The sequence below is a fragment of the Dryas octopetala genome, chromosome 3, assembly GCF_963921425.1.
Source record: "Dryas octopetala chromosome 3, drDryOcto1.1, whole genome shotgun sequence".
NCBI classification, from domain to species: Eukaryota; Viridiplantae; Streptophyta; class Magnoliopsida; order Rosales; family Rosaceae; genus Dryas; species Dryas octopetala.
This window is the reverse complement of record NC_141368.1, coordinates 20,562,886-20,575,096: the sequence shown is the minus strand read 5'-3', so window position 1 is coordinate 20,575,096 and position 12,211 is coordinate 20,562,886. Positions and strand designations below refer to the sequence as shown.

The 12,211-nt window shown below is 37.1% G+C and overlaps 1 protein-coding gene across 2 annotated transcripts; it reads right to left on the bottom strand.

Moving 5' to 3' along the window:
- Nucleotides 1-5,291: 5,291 nt before the first annotated feature.
- BUG22 (cilia/flagella-associated protein) lies at nt 5,292-8,977 on the bottom strand. Of its 2 annotated transcripts, XM_086237226.1 has the most exons (6): nt 8,838-8,977; nt 8,234-8,308; nt 8,112-8,143; nt 7,092-7,333; nt 5,675-5,911; nt 5,292-5,580 (listed from the first exon to the last, which is right to left on the bottom strand). In XM_086237226.1, exons 2-6 carry the CDS (start codon nt 8,284-8,286, stop codon nt 5,572-5,574), a joined length of 573 nt encoding a protein of 190 aa, XP_086093352.1. In that variant the 5' UTR covers nt 8,287-8,308; nt 8,838-8,977; the 3' UTR covers nt 5,292-5,571. The 2 variants fall into 2 exon arrangements, with proteins under 2 accessions (XP_086093352.1, XP_086093353.1); XM_086237227.1 differs by lacking the exon at nt 5,292-5,580 and having other exon boundaries at nt 5,711-5,911; nt 7,088-7,333.
- Nucleotides 8,978-12,211: the final 3,234 nt, after the last annotated feature.

Below are 12,211 nucleotides of genomic sequence, written 5' to 3'. Positions count from 1 at the left end.
AATTTATGCTTTAAATATATCTAGTCTTTTAATCCAAGCAATCTCAGCTCATAAATTGGTCTGGTGGTGAACCAGTCAATTTATTTTTGAAATCCATGCAGGAGGTCAGGTATGATCCATGGAGTTAGGGTGGCATCCAGAGCTCCACCCATTTCTCATCTGTTTTATGCGGATGACAGCATCCTCTTCTTGCATGCGACCCCAGAGGCGAGGAGAGTGGTCCATGAAATCCTTCAGGTTTATGAAGAAGTCTCGGGGCAAATGATCAATTATGGAAAATCTGCAATTTGTTTTAGCAGAAATACCAATTTCTTATTTAAGACAATCATATGACAGCGCGCATATGGCAACAGTTGAAAGGATGGAAGGAGAAACTGCTGTCGAAAACGGGGAAAGAAGTCCTAATAAAAGTAGTGATTCAGGCCATACCAACTTATTACACGAGTGTATTCCGAATGCCAAAGGGCATTCGGAAGGAGATAACTTCGATGGTGACAAGATTTCGGTGGGGAAAATCAAATGAAAAGCAAGGGATTCACTGGGTTCGATGGAAGAAGTTATGTAAAGCCAAGGAAGAAGGAGGTCTTGGTTTCATGGAGCTCGAAAGTTTCAACAAGTCTCTAATTGCCAAGCAAGGCTGGCGTTTACTTAATGCTCCGAATTTACTGGTGAGTCGTGTGTTTAAAGGCAAATATTTTCCGAACAGCTCATTTATGAATGCTAATATGGGATATGCCCCGTCGCTAATCTGGCGATCAATAATGTGGGCGATGGAGTTATTGGATGAGGGAAAGCCGATCGAGGATAGGAAATGGGACCTTGGTGGAGGTCTAGAATGATAACTGGGTTCCTATGCTGACATCTTTCAAGGTACAGTCCTCACCAACCTTGGTAGAAGGCATTCGAGTTGCTGATTTAATCATAGAGGCCGGAAACTGGAATGTACCACTATTGTATGATCATTTTTTATCTTGGGAGGTAGAAACGATTTTAAGCATCCCCCTTGGCTCCCTCCAGGGACTGTTTGGTATGGCATTAGTGGCGGAGCCCGCCCAGAATTCTTGGTTGGGCTGATTAATGGGATATCATGGGCTAGAGTGTGTCAAGATATTAGATTTGTTCCCATTTTGCACTAATTCAACCTAAAATTTGACCTACTTTTAAAAAAATTAGGTGGGTTATAGCTGGGTTAGCCAAACTCTAGTTCTGCCCCTGTATTGCATTACACGGGCCTGTTTGGTTCGTAAAATTGATTTTTTGGGAAATCAATTTCTATGCCTTTTCCAGGGGAAAGAGAATATAAGATTCTTATTCCCCGTTTGGTAGTGTTGGAAAAGTAAATCAATAATTCCTTTTTCATTTCCATTCCTTTGTTTAGTTTGTGCAGGAATAGGAAATAAAATTGGTCTAGTTTTCCAACTATATCCTTATTTATTAAACAAAAGCAATATTTTTTAAAATTAATTTAATAAAATATCTGGTTAGTTTAGTCCACAAAATAAGCAATAAATGTTTTCCCAAAAGGAGGGAAAACAAAATCCAAACTCCAACAAGGATTTCATTTTTCCCCCAATAATGAAAATCATTTCCTTTGGGCTAGGAAATGATTTCCTTTCTATGTATTTACCAAACATAGAAATGGAATTGCTTTCTCATTCTCAGGCCTCCAAAACTTGAACTAAACGAGCCCAAAGAATGGCACTTACAGTGTCAAAAGTGGCTACCGACTAACCAAAATGATCAAAGATAGAGGGGAAGGAGAGAGAGAAGTACAGGAAGGAGTCTTCATACAAGTTGCTGGAAAAGTGTATGGACTCTGCACATTCCAGAAAAGATTGAATTATTCCTATGGAGATGTTGTCATGAAGTGCTGCCTTGTGCGTCTAATCTTTTTAAGTGAACTTTGTTGCCCAACCCAAAATGCTCATGATGTGGAGAGAGTGCTGAAACTGTACTGCATGCTATTTGAGCGTGCCCTGCTGCAAAAGAAATATGGAGTCTCTCGGTGTTCAGTGAAGTACTAGATTTCACAAACTTTAACATAAATCAATACACAATGAGTCATAAAACTAATTACACCATATTTATGTACAAAATTTGCTCTGTTTTTACAAAGTCAATAATCAAGTTGAAAAAGCACAACGCATATTGATTGGGACAATATAGCCATAAATCATAATTTTCGGGGTATTCAACAAACATAATGGTTCGTTTTGAAAGAAATAATAAATAACAGAAACTAGAGCAAACAGGCCATATAAACAAACCCAAATGCTTTGTTTTACTTACTGGTATTTCTAGCCTTCATTAAAATAACTTATGTCAGTTGTAAACATTATATAACAAAGTGAATGAGTTTTGACATAAGATATTATGTTCATTGCTTGATGAGGATTTAAAAATGACCAAGGAAGTTATACCTAGAGTAATGTGGAGAGTTATTGGCTTCATTAACATCTTTTCTATTTCTTTTACTTTATTATTGCCTTTTCCTTTATCATCCTTCTAAATTTATGTGAGTTTTTTCATAAGATAACTAATATCTTTATGTTTACCCATATGCACAAGCTGGAGACAAGCATTGACTGAGTTCTGGTTATACTATCAAGGAAACATAAAATTTGAATGAAGTAAAAGATGGATATCTATTATCCCATTTCAGTTGAAAAACAAATCAGCCACCCGTTTTTGTTTATTTCCCAAATCAAAGTCAGATTGCCGTGATCATGGCAAAGCACCAGTTTATACATTATAAGTTCTGACAGAAAAGCTTATTAGCATTTTTCCAAATTCTGAGTATCGAAGGGTCATTTTAAATGTGCATTCTAGACCATTTTAAATACATTCAAGATCATTTTAATACTACAAGGAACATATGACAAATGTAGAAGCTACAGGTATAAGTATGAAGTACCCTAACAATAACTGAAACATGAAGCTCCAATTGAAATTCAAGGTGACCAACATGCCTGTCTACTAAACTTTGGGGCAGAGTTACAATCTACATTGTTTGTTTTTGTTTTTGTTTTTGTTTTTTTTAAATAAACAATCTGCATTATGACATGTCAATTCAAAAATTCATTATAGCAGTTAGGCACCTATTTTAAAATAAGGAACAATATATTAGTACCACGTTGGACCATGTCGAGGTGGCTCTTAATGAAAGAAAGACTTCCAGATACCGACGGTCATTTGCAAATTAATAAAGAGGGGTGCTGGGTGCAGATCCATATTTGCTGTTATATTTCTCCACTATTTACAAAGTTAAGTTGTTATCTTTTTTTTATCAGTTTTCACATAAATCAAAGGCTTATTCACACCATTGCCCCCTGTAAGATACACTTTTTTTCACTTTGCTCCCTGAAACTTAAATCCTCTCAGTTTGCCACCTGAACTTCACAAAATTGTTGCAAAAGACCCTATGCCGTTAACTCTGTCAATTTTTCCGTTAAAATAACTGACATGGCACCTATATGGCATGAGTGAGACCCTTTTTTAGTTATGTAAGATCCATGTAGACAAGCAAAATTATAAAAAATTGACATAGATCTTATTATTTTTAGTTTTAAAATTTTTTTTTTTGTCTACATGGATTTTACATAATTAAAAAAGGGTCTCACTCATGCCATATAGGTGTCACGTCAGCTATTTTAACGGAAAAATTGACAGAGTTAACGGCATAGGGTCTTTTGCAATAACTTTGTGAAGTTCAGGTGGCAAACTGAGAGAATTTAAGTTTCAGGGGGCAAAGTGAAAAAAAGTGTATCTTACAGGAGGCAATGATGTAAATAAGCCTAAATCAAATATATAGAAAGGTAATTCCATGAAATAATCCGGTTTAATCCAAATGCAGCTTTTTTAACCCTCCACTCCGAAAGTTTACAATAATGACTCATTCGCTACTTTTTGAACCAAAAATACCCTTTTAAGTCGAAAAAGTGGTCGACAAATATCGACAAAAAGATCGATTTTAACAAATTTATGTAAGAGTATCTCCAATTCTTTCCTAAATCTCTCTTCAAATTTAAATTTGGTCCGTTAAATTGTAGGGTCCGACAACTACAAAAGTTGGTCTAAAGAACACTCAGTTAAGCTGAAAGCCAAAAAGTGCATCAGGACAAAAAATAAATTAGTGCATCTGGAAAAAAAACTAATGCATCTGTAAAAATACAACAAGTTCATCTGTAAAGATATAACAAATGCATACACGAAATTATGCATCTATAAAAATACAATAAGTGCATCTGTAAAAAGTTCAGAAAGTGTCATTTACACCAACTTATTAGGTTATAGTCCTTTATATCAATTTTATTAGTGGTTTGGTACTCGGAGCTAATTTACTAATTTAAAGTTTAGTAAAAATAACATAAAATACAACTCTAACCCTTTCTTAAAATCTCCATAAATTTGAGATTTTTATAAAAATTTCCCCAAATCAAGTTGAACAAATTAGGCTTCCTAAATTCTCCACAAATCTCCAACAGTCAAATTTTATATGATTTAGAGACATTTTAACTATAACATCGGAAAGTCCTTCCCAAATTCAACTTTTCCACAAACTTACCCTCATATTTAAAGAAAATATAAGGAAAAAAGACCAAAGATGCTCTATAAAAGTTGGAAAAGAAGAACATGATAAACAAAAAAATATATATAGATCTAAAGTGTGTTCAAAGATGAACATGTGAAAAATAGGTTGACAAAAACGTGATGCAGCACAAGTGTAAACCCGAATCAACCAAAATGTTGACCCAAATATCGATCGTAATTTCGACCATAATTTCGTCAAACCCACAAATTCAAACTCTCTCACCTCTTTCTCTTCCAAACAAAACACCGTTCTCTCTCTCTCTAGTAACTCTCTCTATGTGTACTCTCTATATGTGTTCTTAGATCTTGCAACACCGTTTTCTCTCTCTCCCTCTCTAGTAACTCTCTATATGTGTTTTTAGATCTGCAACACCAGTTCGGGAGAATGTGTGTGTGTGTGTGTGTGTGAGAGAGAGAGAGAGAGAGAGAGAGAGAGAGAGAGAGAGAGAGAGAGAGAGAAGCCAGTGTGGGAAATTTGAACTTTGATGAGAATTTTTATCCAGGATACTTGAATATTTACTGTATTTTCACATGAAAAAAAAAAAATCATATTTGATAATTTTGTGTTAATTTTGAGAGGCGAGGGTTAAAAAAGTTCCATTTGAATTAAACTGGGTTATTTCATAAAATTTTCTAATCTAGAATTTTGATAACTTGATTTAGTGCCAGTAGTTATGTTTAGTCATGCATAAATTGGAATAAATCTAGAATTTTGATAACTTGATTTAGTACCAGTAGTTATTTTGATAAAATTGGAATAAATGCAACAAGCATAAATTATGTTTATTCATGCGTCATGCTTAAACCCATTCCGATCCAGAAGGGTTCTAAAATACTTTTATTATGTGAGATGGGCATACAAACATGCTCTACTAGAACTGGTAGTGTTTTTTATAGGACCGGCAATAGAAAATCTTGCTATCGTAACTGTCTCAAAATCCAGGTCCAAATGGTTATGAATCCCTCCTTTCTTGCATCGTGTTATGTCCTCTGCAGCACAAACATTAGTAGCACAAGAGTGGATCAGAAACATTAGGGTACAAAAGCATAATTATTGTCACTAGGAAGACTGGATCAGTCTTACCTGCATTGGGAGGTACAATTTAAATTCAGGAGGAAGTTCCTCTTCAGAGTATAAGCGGTCAGAGAAATATATCCTCCTCAGGCGGCAATTTGCATGAACCTGAACTCGCAATGTCTCCGCATAGTTTGTTCCATATGCTCTCCTGGTAAAATCAGCTAGATTAAACTGGATTTGATTCCAGCCCTCATCCATCCTCAGTGGCATGGTGCAGATGTATGGCTTCACTCGAGTGACAGCCTATAAAAGAGAAATAAATAAATAACCACTTGTATCTTTTATCTCTTTAATCTTTCCGGAACAGCACGATCACTTTAATGCAGAGCATTGTAAGTTACCATATTATAAATCCAAAGATCAGTATTCTTCAGCAGTCAAAGTAATAACACTTCAAACATTATGTCATAAGGATCAGCTGTATAGTAATTATACAATATATGAAATTTCACCAAAGGTAATGCTGATTTCACCAAAACACCTAGTAGTCCAAAAACTTCTACGTACCATTCGCAAAAGAATATATAAAAGCATCATGTCCAATCATTAAATCACAGAAGACAATTACAATACACTATTCTAAATGTCAACCTAAGAAACAATCTTTGCAGTGGCCAATGGGTTTGTATCCTGCACTGCTCAACTCAAAGTAGTGGGCAATCTCCAATGGATACATAATAAAGGCAACGCCACATGGTAACTATGCCCCCACAGAATATAGACTAGACATGCACATTAATGAAATTTTCTTCTCCCCATTCATCAACCTGTCAATGGCATATCTAAAAGCCATACCTCTCCAACCTTGGACTGAACCTTTGATACAAGGGGTTTTTTTTATGTTTATAAGAGACAAATTTCATTAAAAATGAAGATGTCCCCTCAACATCTACTCTTTAGACTACAGCTAACAAAGAATAGCAATCAAAACAAAACAAAAACAAATCTACATGGCTACAGCATTCCAATCAGAAAAAATAGCATGAAAAGACCAGGCCCTAAACTCAGAAGAAACCAAAGTTCACAAGGATGTCCAGAAGCGAACTCTATCCCACAAATGGTCTACCTCGTACCAAACAATAAATACAGGAACCTTGATACATGGTTATCCCCTACTATATACATGCCCAACTAATGCAGACATCAGGCCTTGTTAATAAGAATGAGAAACTAAGTACAAATAAGTTATTCATTAACATTGTAATATCTCCCCAATTTTACCCCAGATGGATCTTAAAAGAGAACCAAAGAAAGCTGAGAATTGTTAGTGAAATAGATATATCTTCAGAAAGAATATAAGACAACAGTCATCATTATGTACCAGAATATTCCCTGAAATAACAAATGAAAAAGAAAAGAAAGCAAGCAAAAAAGACCATTAGGGCAATGATAATCATCCAAAAACATGGGCAAACTTACACACTTGAAAATTGGAAGCTCGAAAACGTCGCCTGACATTTTTATCGTCCAGAATTTGAATCTCAAATGTGAAATATTTCTTCAGATTCTTTACAATCATAACCAGGAACGGCAGTTTTATACTGAGAGTTGCAGATGGGTCTGCCGGACATGTAATGTATGTGGACTGGATATTCGATCCTACTATTTCAAGGACATTGGATTGTATGTCTTCATCCTGTGGTCTTTTAATATGGCCATTGACAACTGGTCAACACAAAACAAACACAGAGCAAAATCAACTAGGCACAAATTACTCAATCATCATGTCAATATCTTCAAAAGCATCAGCATAATACTAATATCTGAAGTAAAGAACAGTTGTTTACGCTCTAACATCAAAATCTGTTATAGAAGTGTACAGAAGCAATGCCCAGTAGGTCAATTTAAACATCAAGTCTGCAAACTTTCCAATATGCATGTGTCTCATTATTTACTATGTCAAGAACATATTCAGAACCCTGATATTTAATGGTATATTGGAATGTGGAGAAGATCCAACCATCTAGGAGTACCAATTTTTCTAGTTGATGAACCTATCAGCAGATTAGATGCTCATCAATCATACATTAACAGAAAGACATGGTGGATCAACATGGATGTAGCATGAAAAGAGGATGACAAGAGGGATGGAATGCAAAGGACAAGTCGATATTGATCCATAATCAAACACCTCTCGGGTAAGAAAATTTTACAAAAGCAAACAACCCATTTTGTCCTTGTACTACCACTTCCTAACTTATTTAGATTTGACGAAGCTACATGGAATTTCAGTTCAGACCATATTTCAGACAAAAGAAAATAAATAAATTTTTAGAAGAAAGAAGAAAGAAAAACAATGATGCGTGATGGCTCTCTGTAAAATGGAAGGCATAAGCAACACTGAATAATCCAAATTACATCTTACATTAATAATTGTAACAAGTTGCTTCAATAAGCATCTAAAACTTTCATCGATACGTTTTCTAGAGTAAATTCTACTCACCTTCTTTATCCCATATCTGCAAAGGTTTGCTCCTGATAATTCAAGAATGCACAGCTTAAGTATCAAAATCACACATGTATGGTTAAGGAATATTCCAAACACAAGGGAGAAAGGCAACATACCCAAGGCTGTATAGAATCGATAGAAATCCAGATTGGAATGTGTTCTTGAACATTTTCACTTCTTCCTAAGTCGAGCTGCAATGAAAGCATGACCATGTTAAGTTGTGATTGTACACAAACATCACTTTAATTCTGTTCTTTAGTAAATTGAAGGCCCACTGAGCCTAGGAGTAACAAAATGAATAATTTGCTTGATAAAAAAAAAAAAAAAAAAAAAAAAAAGACTATTGAATATAATTTGCACTAAAATTACTCAAAAGCAACCTAAAGCATACTTATAGAAATGGATTACTTTATAACTAAACAAAAAACAAATTAAACAACTATGTTTTATCTGAAAAAGGGTGTTTGAAATTTGAAGTAACCTATGGATGATTGAATTAAAACCCTAGTTACTCTTGCAAAGCATTTCACTTACAGAAACTAGAAGCTGTGAAACCCTAGATTGGATCAGCAATTGTAACATTGAAGGGAAAAAGTAATAAAAAAATAAAAACAGTGAGGCTCAGTTTGTTTCCATCGATTTTGAATATCAAATTTGGTTCAAACTAAGAATTTCGAATTTCTTTTCTTTTAGGTGATAATGAGACCAAAATATACTTACCCAGAAAGAGAGTTTTCCTTTCAAACACGACGGAGATCGAAAGCCTGAAGCCTCTCAAAGTCCTAACCCTGACAGTCCAATTCCGATTCAGCACTCTCGCCCTTTCGTCTCTCTGCAAGCCCTAATTGTAAACCTTGGTATTGCATTTGTATTTTACCTTTTTTTTTTTTAAGTAAAAAAATAAAAAGAGCTACTATTTGCACACCCTTTTTTTTCTTTTTGCACACCCCTATTAGAAAAAAAAAAAACTCAAAAAAAAAAAAAAGACAATAAACCCCCTCCCTTCTTTCCCTCTCTTTTTTCTCTTGTTCACACCCCCCTTCCCCTGTTTTTTTTTTCTTCTTCTTCTTCTTCTCCAACCTTCCCCCAGCCAGCCCCTCCACCCAACCCACCTAGCCCCTCAACCCCTCACCCGACCCACCCCTCCCTCCCTCCCCCTCCCCCTCCCCCTCCCCCTCCCCCCTCCACCCAACCCACCTAGGCCTCCAGCCCCTGCACCAACCCCCCCAGCCCCTGCACCACCAAAACAGCCACCACCACTACCACATTCTTCTCTCTCTCTCTCTCTCTCTCGCCCAAGCAAATAGAAAAAAAAAAAAAGGGTGGCAGGTGGTTCGGCAGACCAGTGCCGAACCCGTCGGTTTCGTTCGACAGGTAACCGCCGAACAAACTAGGTTCGTTCGGCGGTTACCTGTCGAACGAAACAGACGGGTTCGGCACTGGTCTGCCGAACCACTGCCACCTTTTTTTTTTTTTTTTTTTTTTCTGCTTGGGCGAGAGGTGAGACCACCACCGGTCACCTCCTCATTTTCTCTCCTCTCTCCATTTCTCTGTCTTGTCTCTAACAGAGCCAAGCTGCTGCCAGCGCCACTCCCGCGTCGCACCGTTGAGCTTCCACCCCGGAGAAGTGCCCAGCTGCTCCATCGACGATGCGACCAGGCAGTTGGGCGGGCGGGTGTTTGAGCTCAGTGCTGCACAAGGTGGCTGGAAGGAGTTGGAGCCGGCAGTTGGGCTTCGCGGAGCTTGCAGGAGAGGTGGTGTTGCGGGGAGGTGGAGTCGCGAGAGAGAGAAAGGGAGCTAGGAGAGAGAATGTGACGGGGAGGTGGTGCTGCCGGGGAAGAGAGAGGGAGGAAGGTGGTGCAGGGAGGGTGCGGGAGAGATGGGCTGGGTGGGTCGGGTGAAACGGGGGGAGGGAGTGAGGTGGTGCTGCTGCATGCGGGGAGGAGAGAGAGGGATTGAGGAGGGTGGCCGGTGCTGCATGCAGGGAGGTTGGTCGGAGAGGGAAGGGGTTGAGGGGCTGGGTGGGTTGGGTGGAGGGACTGGCTGGGGGAGGGTTGGAGAAGAAGAAGGAAAAAAAAAAAAAACAGGGGAAGGGGGTGTGAACGAGAGAAAAAAGAGAGGGAAAGAGGGGAGGGTGTGTAATGAAATGAGGGTATTTTGGTAATGGGTTGGGTGTGTGTTGAGAGGTTTTGAATTTGAGGTAAGTGTGTGGGGTGTGTAGGAGAAAAAAAGAGAAAAAGGGTGTGCAAAAAGAAAAAAAGGGGTGTGCAAATAGCAGCCCTCAAAATAAAAAGATGAAGACGACTAAATTGGGTTGGGAAATTCTAAACATACCCAAAAATTTTCTTATTTTACCTAACTTATCAATTTACCTAACCATTACTTTTTTGAAATTAATATTTTTTCATTTTATCCAACTCAAATTACTATCATACCCTTATTAATAATACACAACTCACTCTTTTATATTTTCTTTTCTTACCCAACTTATTCACATACCCAACCTATCCAGCCAACACATTCCCGCCGAACATCCAAACTTCGCCCATCACTCCAGTCGCCCCCGCAAGATAACCCACCTTCATCGGCGCCAGTAGATCTCACCTGCAACATCCCATCTGAAACAGTCCACCATCTTCCTCCATAAACACAAAAAAATTAATTTTTGTCTTCAAGAATAAATCTGGGTTCGCACTTTATTTGGTAGATCAGGACCGAATATATGTATTATGTTCAGCAAGTGCCTGTCAAACATTTACAATATATTCAGCAGGTGCCCATCGAATAATGATAGTATGTTCGGCAGGTGCCCAACGAACGAGGGTTGTGTGATAATTTTAGACATTTATGCACTATTCGGTGGGCACCTGCCGAATATCCTATCATTATTTGGTGTGTACCTACCGAATATAATGCAAATGTTCGGCAGGTGCCTACCGAATATAATGCAAATATTCGGCCCTGGTTCACAGAATGAAACACGAACCCAGATTCATTCATGGTGTTCAGAACATGAAATTTTTTTGCACACAACCCTCATTTGAAGGCTCCTAAACGACAGCGATTGGACTCTCCATTCGTCAAAACAATCTTGATTGGATGATATGGGGACACAAATTAGTTTAGGGTTTGGATTTTAGTTATGAAAGTAAGTTTAAGGTAAGTTTGGGAGGAAGGGAGGTTGATGATATGAGATGTTGGGTATAGAGAGAAAATTGAGGTTTTTTGTTTAAGTATCATTTGTCCTTAATAGTCATTTTATAGTGGGACAAAATAGTCCATTCATGTGCAAAATATATGTTGGGTAAAAAAAGAAAATAATTGGGTATGGCTAGAATTTCCCAATTGGGTTTGGGGTTGCAGTGTATAATGGATTTCTTATACTAAGTGGGGTATATTGTATATGGATTTTAAAAGACCTTGATGGAGTTTAAAAGTCATGTGGTATTCAATTAAGACTTTTAAAGACTTTTAAAAAGTTCGTAAAAGTCTATATGTATTTAATTAAGAATTTTAAGGAGTCTATAAAAGTCATGTGATATTCATTTAAGACTTTTAATGACTTTTAAAAAAATCTATAAAAGTCTAGGTGTATTGAAAAAGTTATTGACTTTTATGGAATTCATTTAATGATAGATTTTAATAGACTTTGAAAGACTTTTATGTATTTCAAAGTCATTATAAATCCGACATTTCTCATGTGGATTTCTAAGGTATTCTATAGACTCTGTAGAACTCCGTAGAACTCTGTGAAAATCTGTAAATTCTGCAAAAGTCTAGCACTTAAAAAAAGTCTACAAAAGTCTATATAAATCTATATACACTACACCCCTCTAAGAAAAGGGAAAGAATGCTGAAAAGAGAATTCTTAATTCATTTCATGTTTGACTGCGTACGATCTCAATATAAAACTTATATAGCTAGGGAGCCCTAAGTCCAGTTAGTGACCTGGATAGACAAACCAAACAGTGGCTGCCACGTATCTTTACTACTAATATGTAAGTATACTACTTAATAAGAAAAACCCAATAAAGCTAGAGCAATACAGCCCACATAATATGCTCATACATACAAGGTAACCCATTAAGTGCACC

Excerpts from the sequence above, each read along its gene's own strand:
- BUG22 (XM_086237226.1), bottom strand. The coding sequence starts at position 8,286 with ATGTTCAAGAACACATTCCAATCTGGATTTCTATCGATTCTATACAGC. Across the intron at positions 7,334-8,111 it reads GCAGATATGGGATAAAGAAG|TTGTCAATGGCCATATTAAA; the intron begins GTGAGTAGAATT and ends TGTGTTGACCAG. Across the intron at positions 5,912-7,091 it reads TTCGAGCTTCCAATTTTCAA|GCTGTCACTCGAGTGAAGCC; the intron begins GTGTGTAAGTTT and ends TCTCTTTTATAG.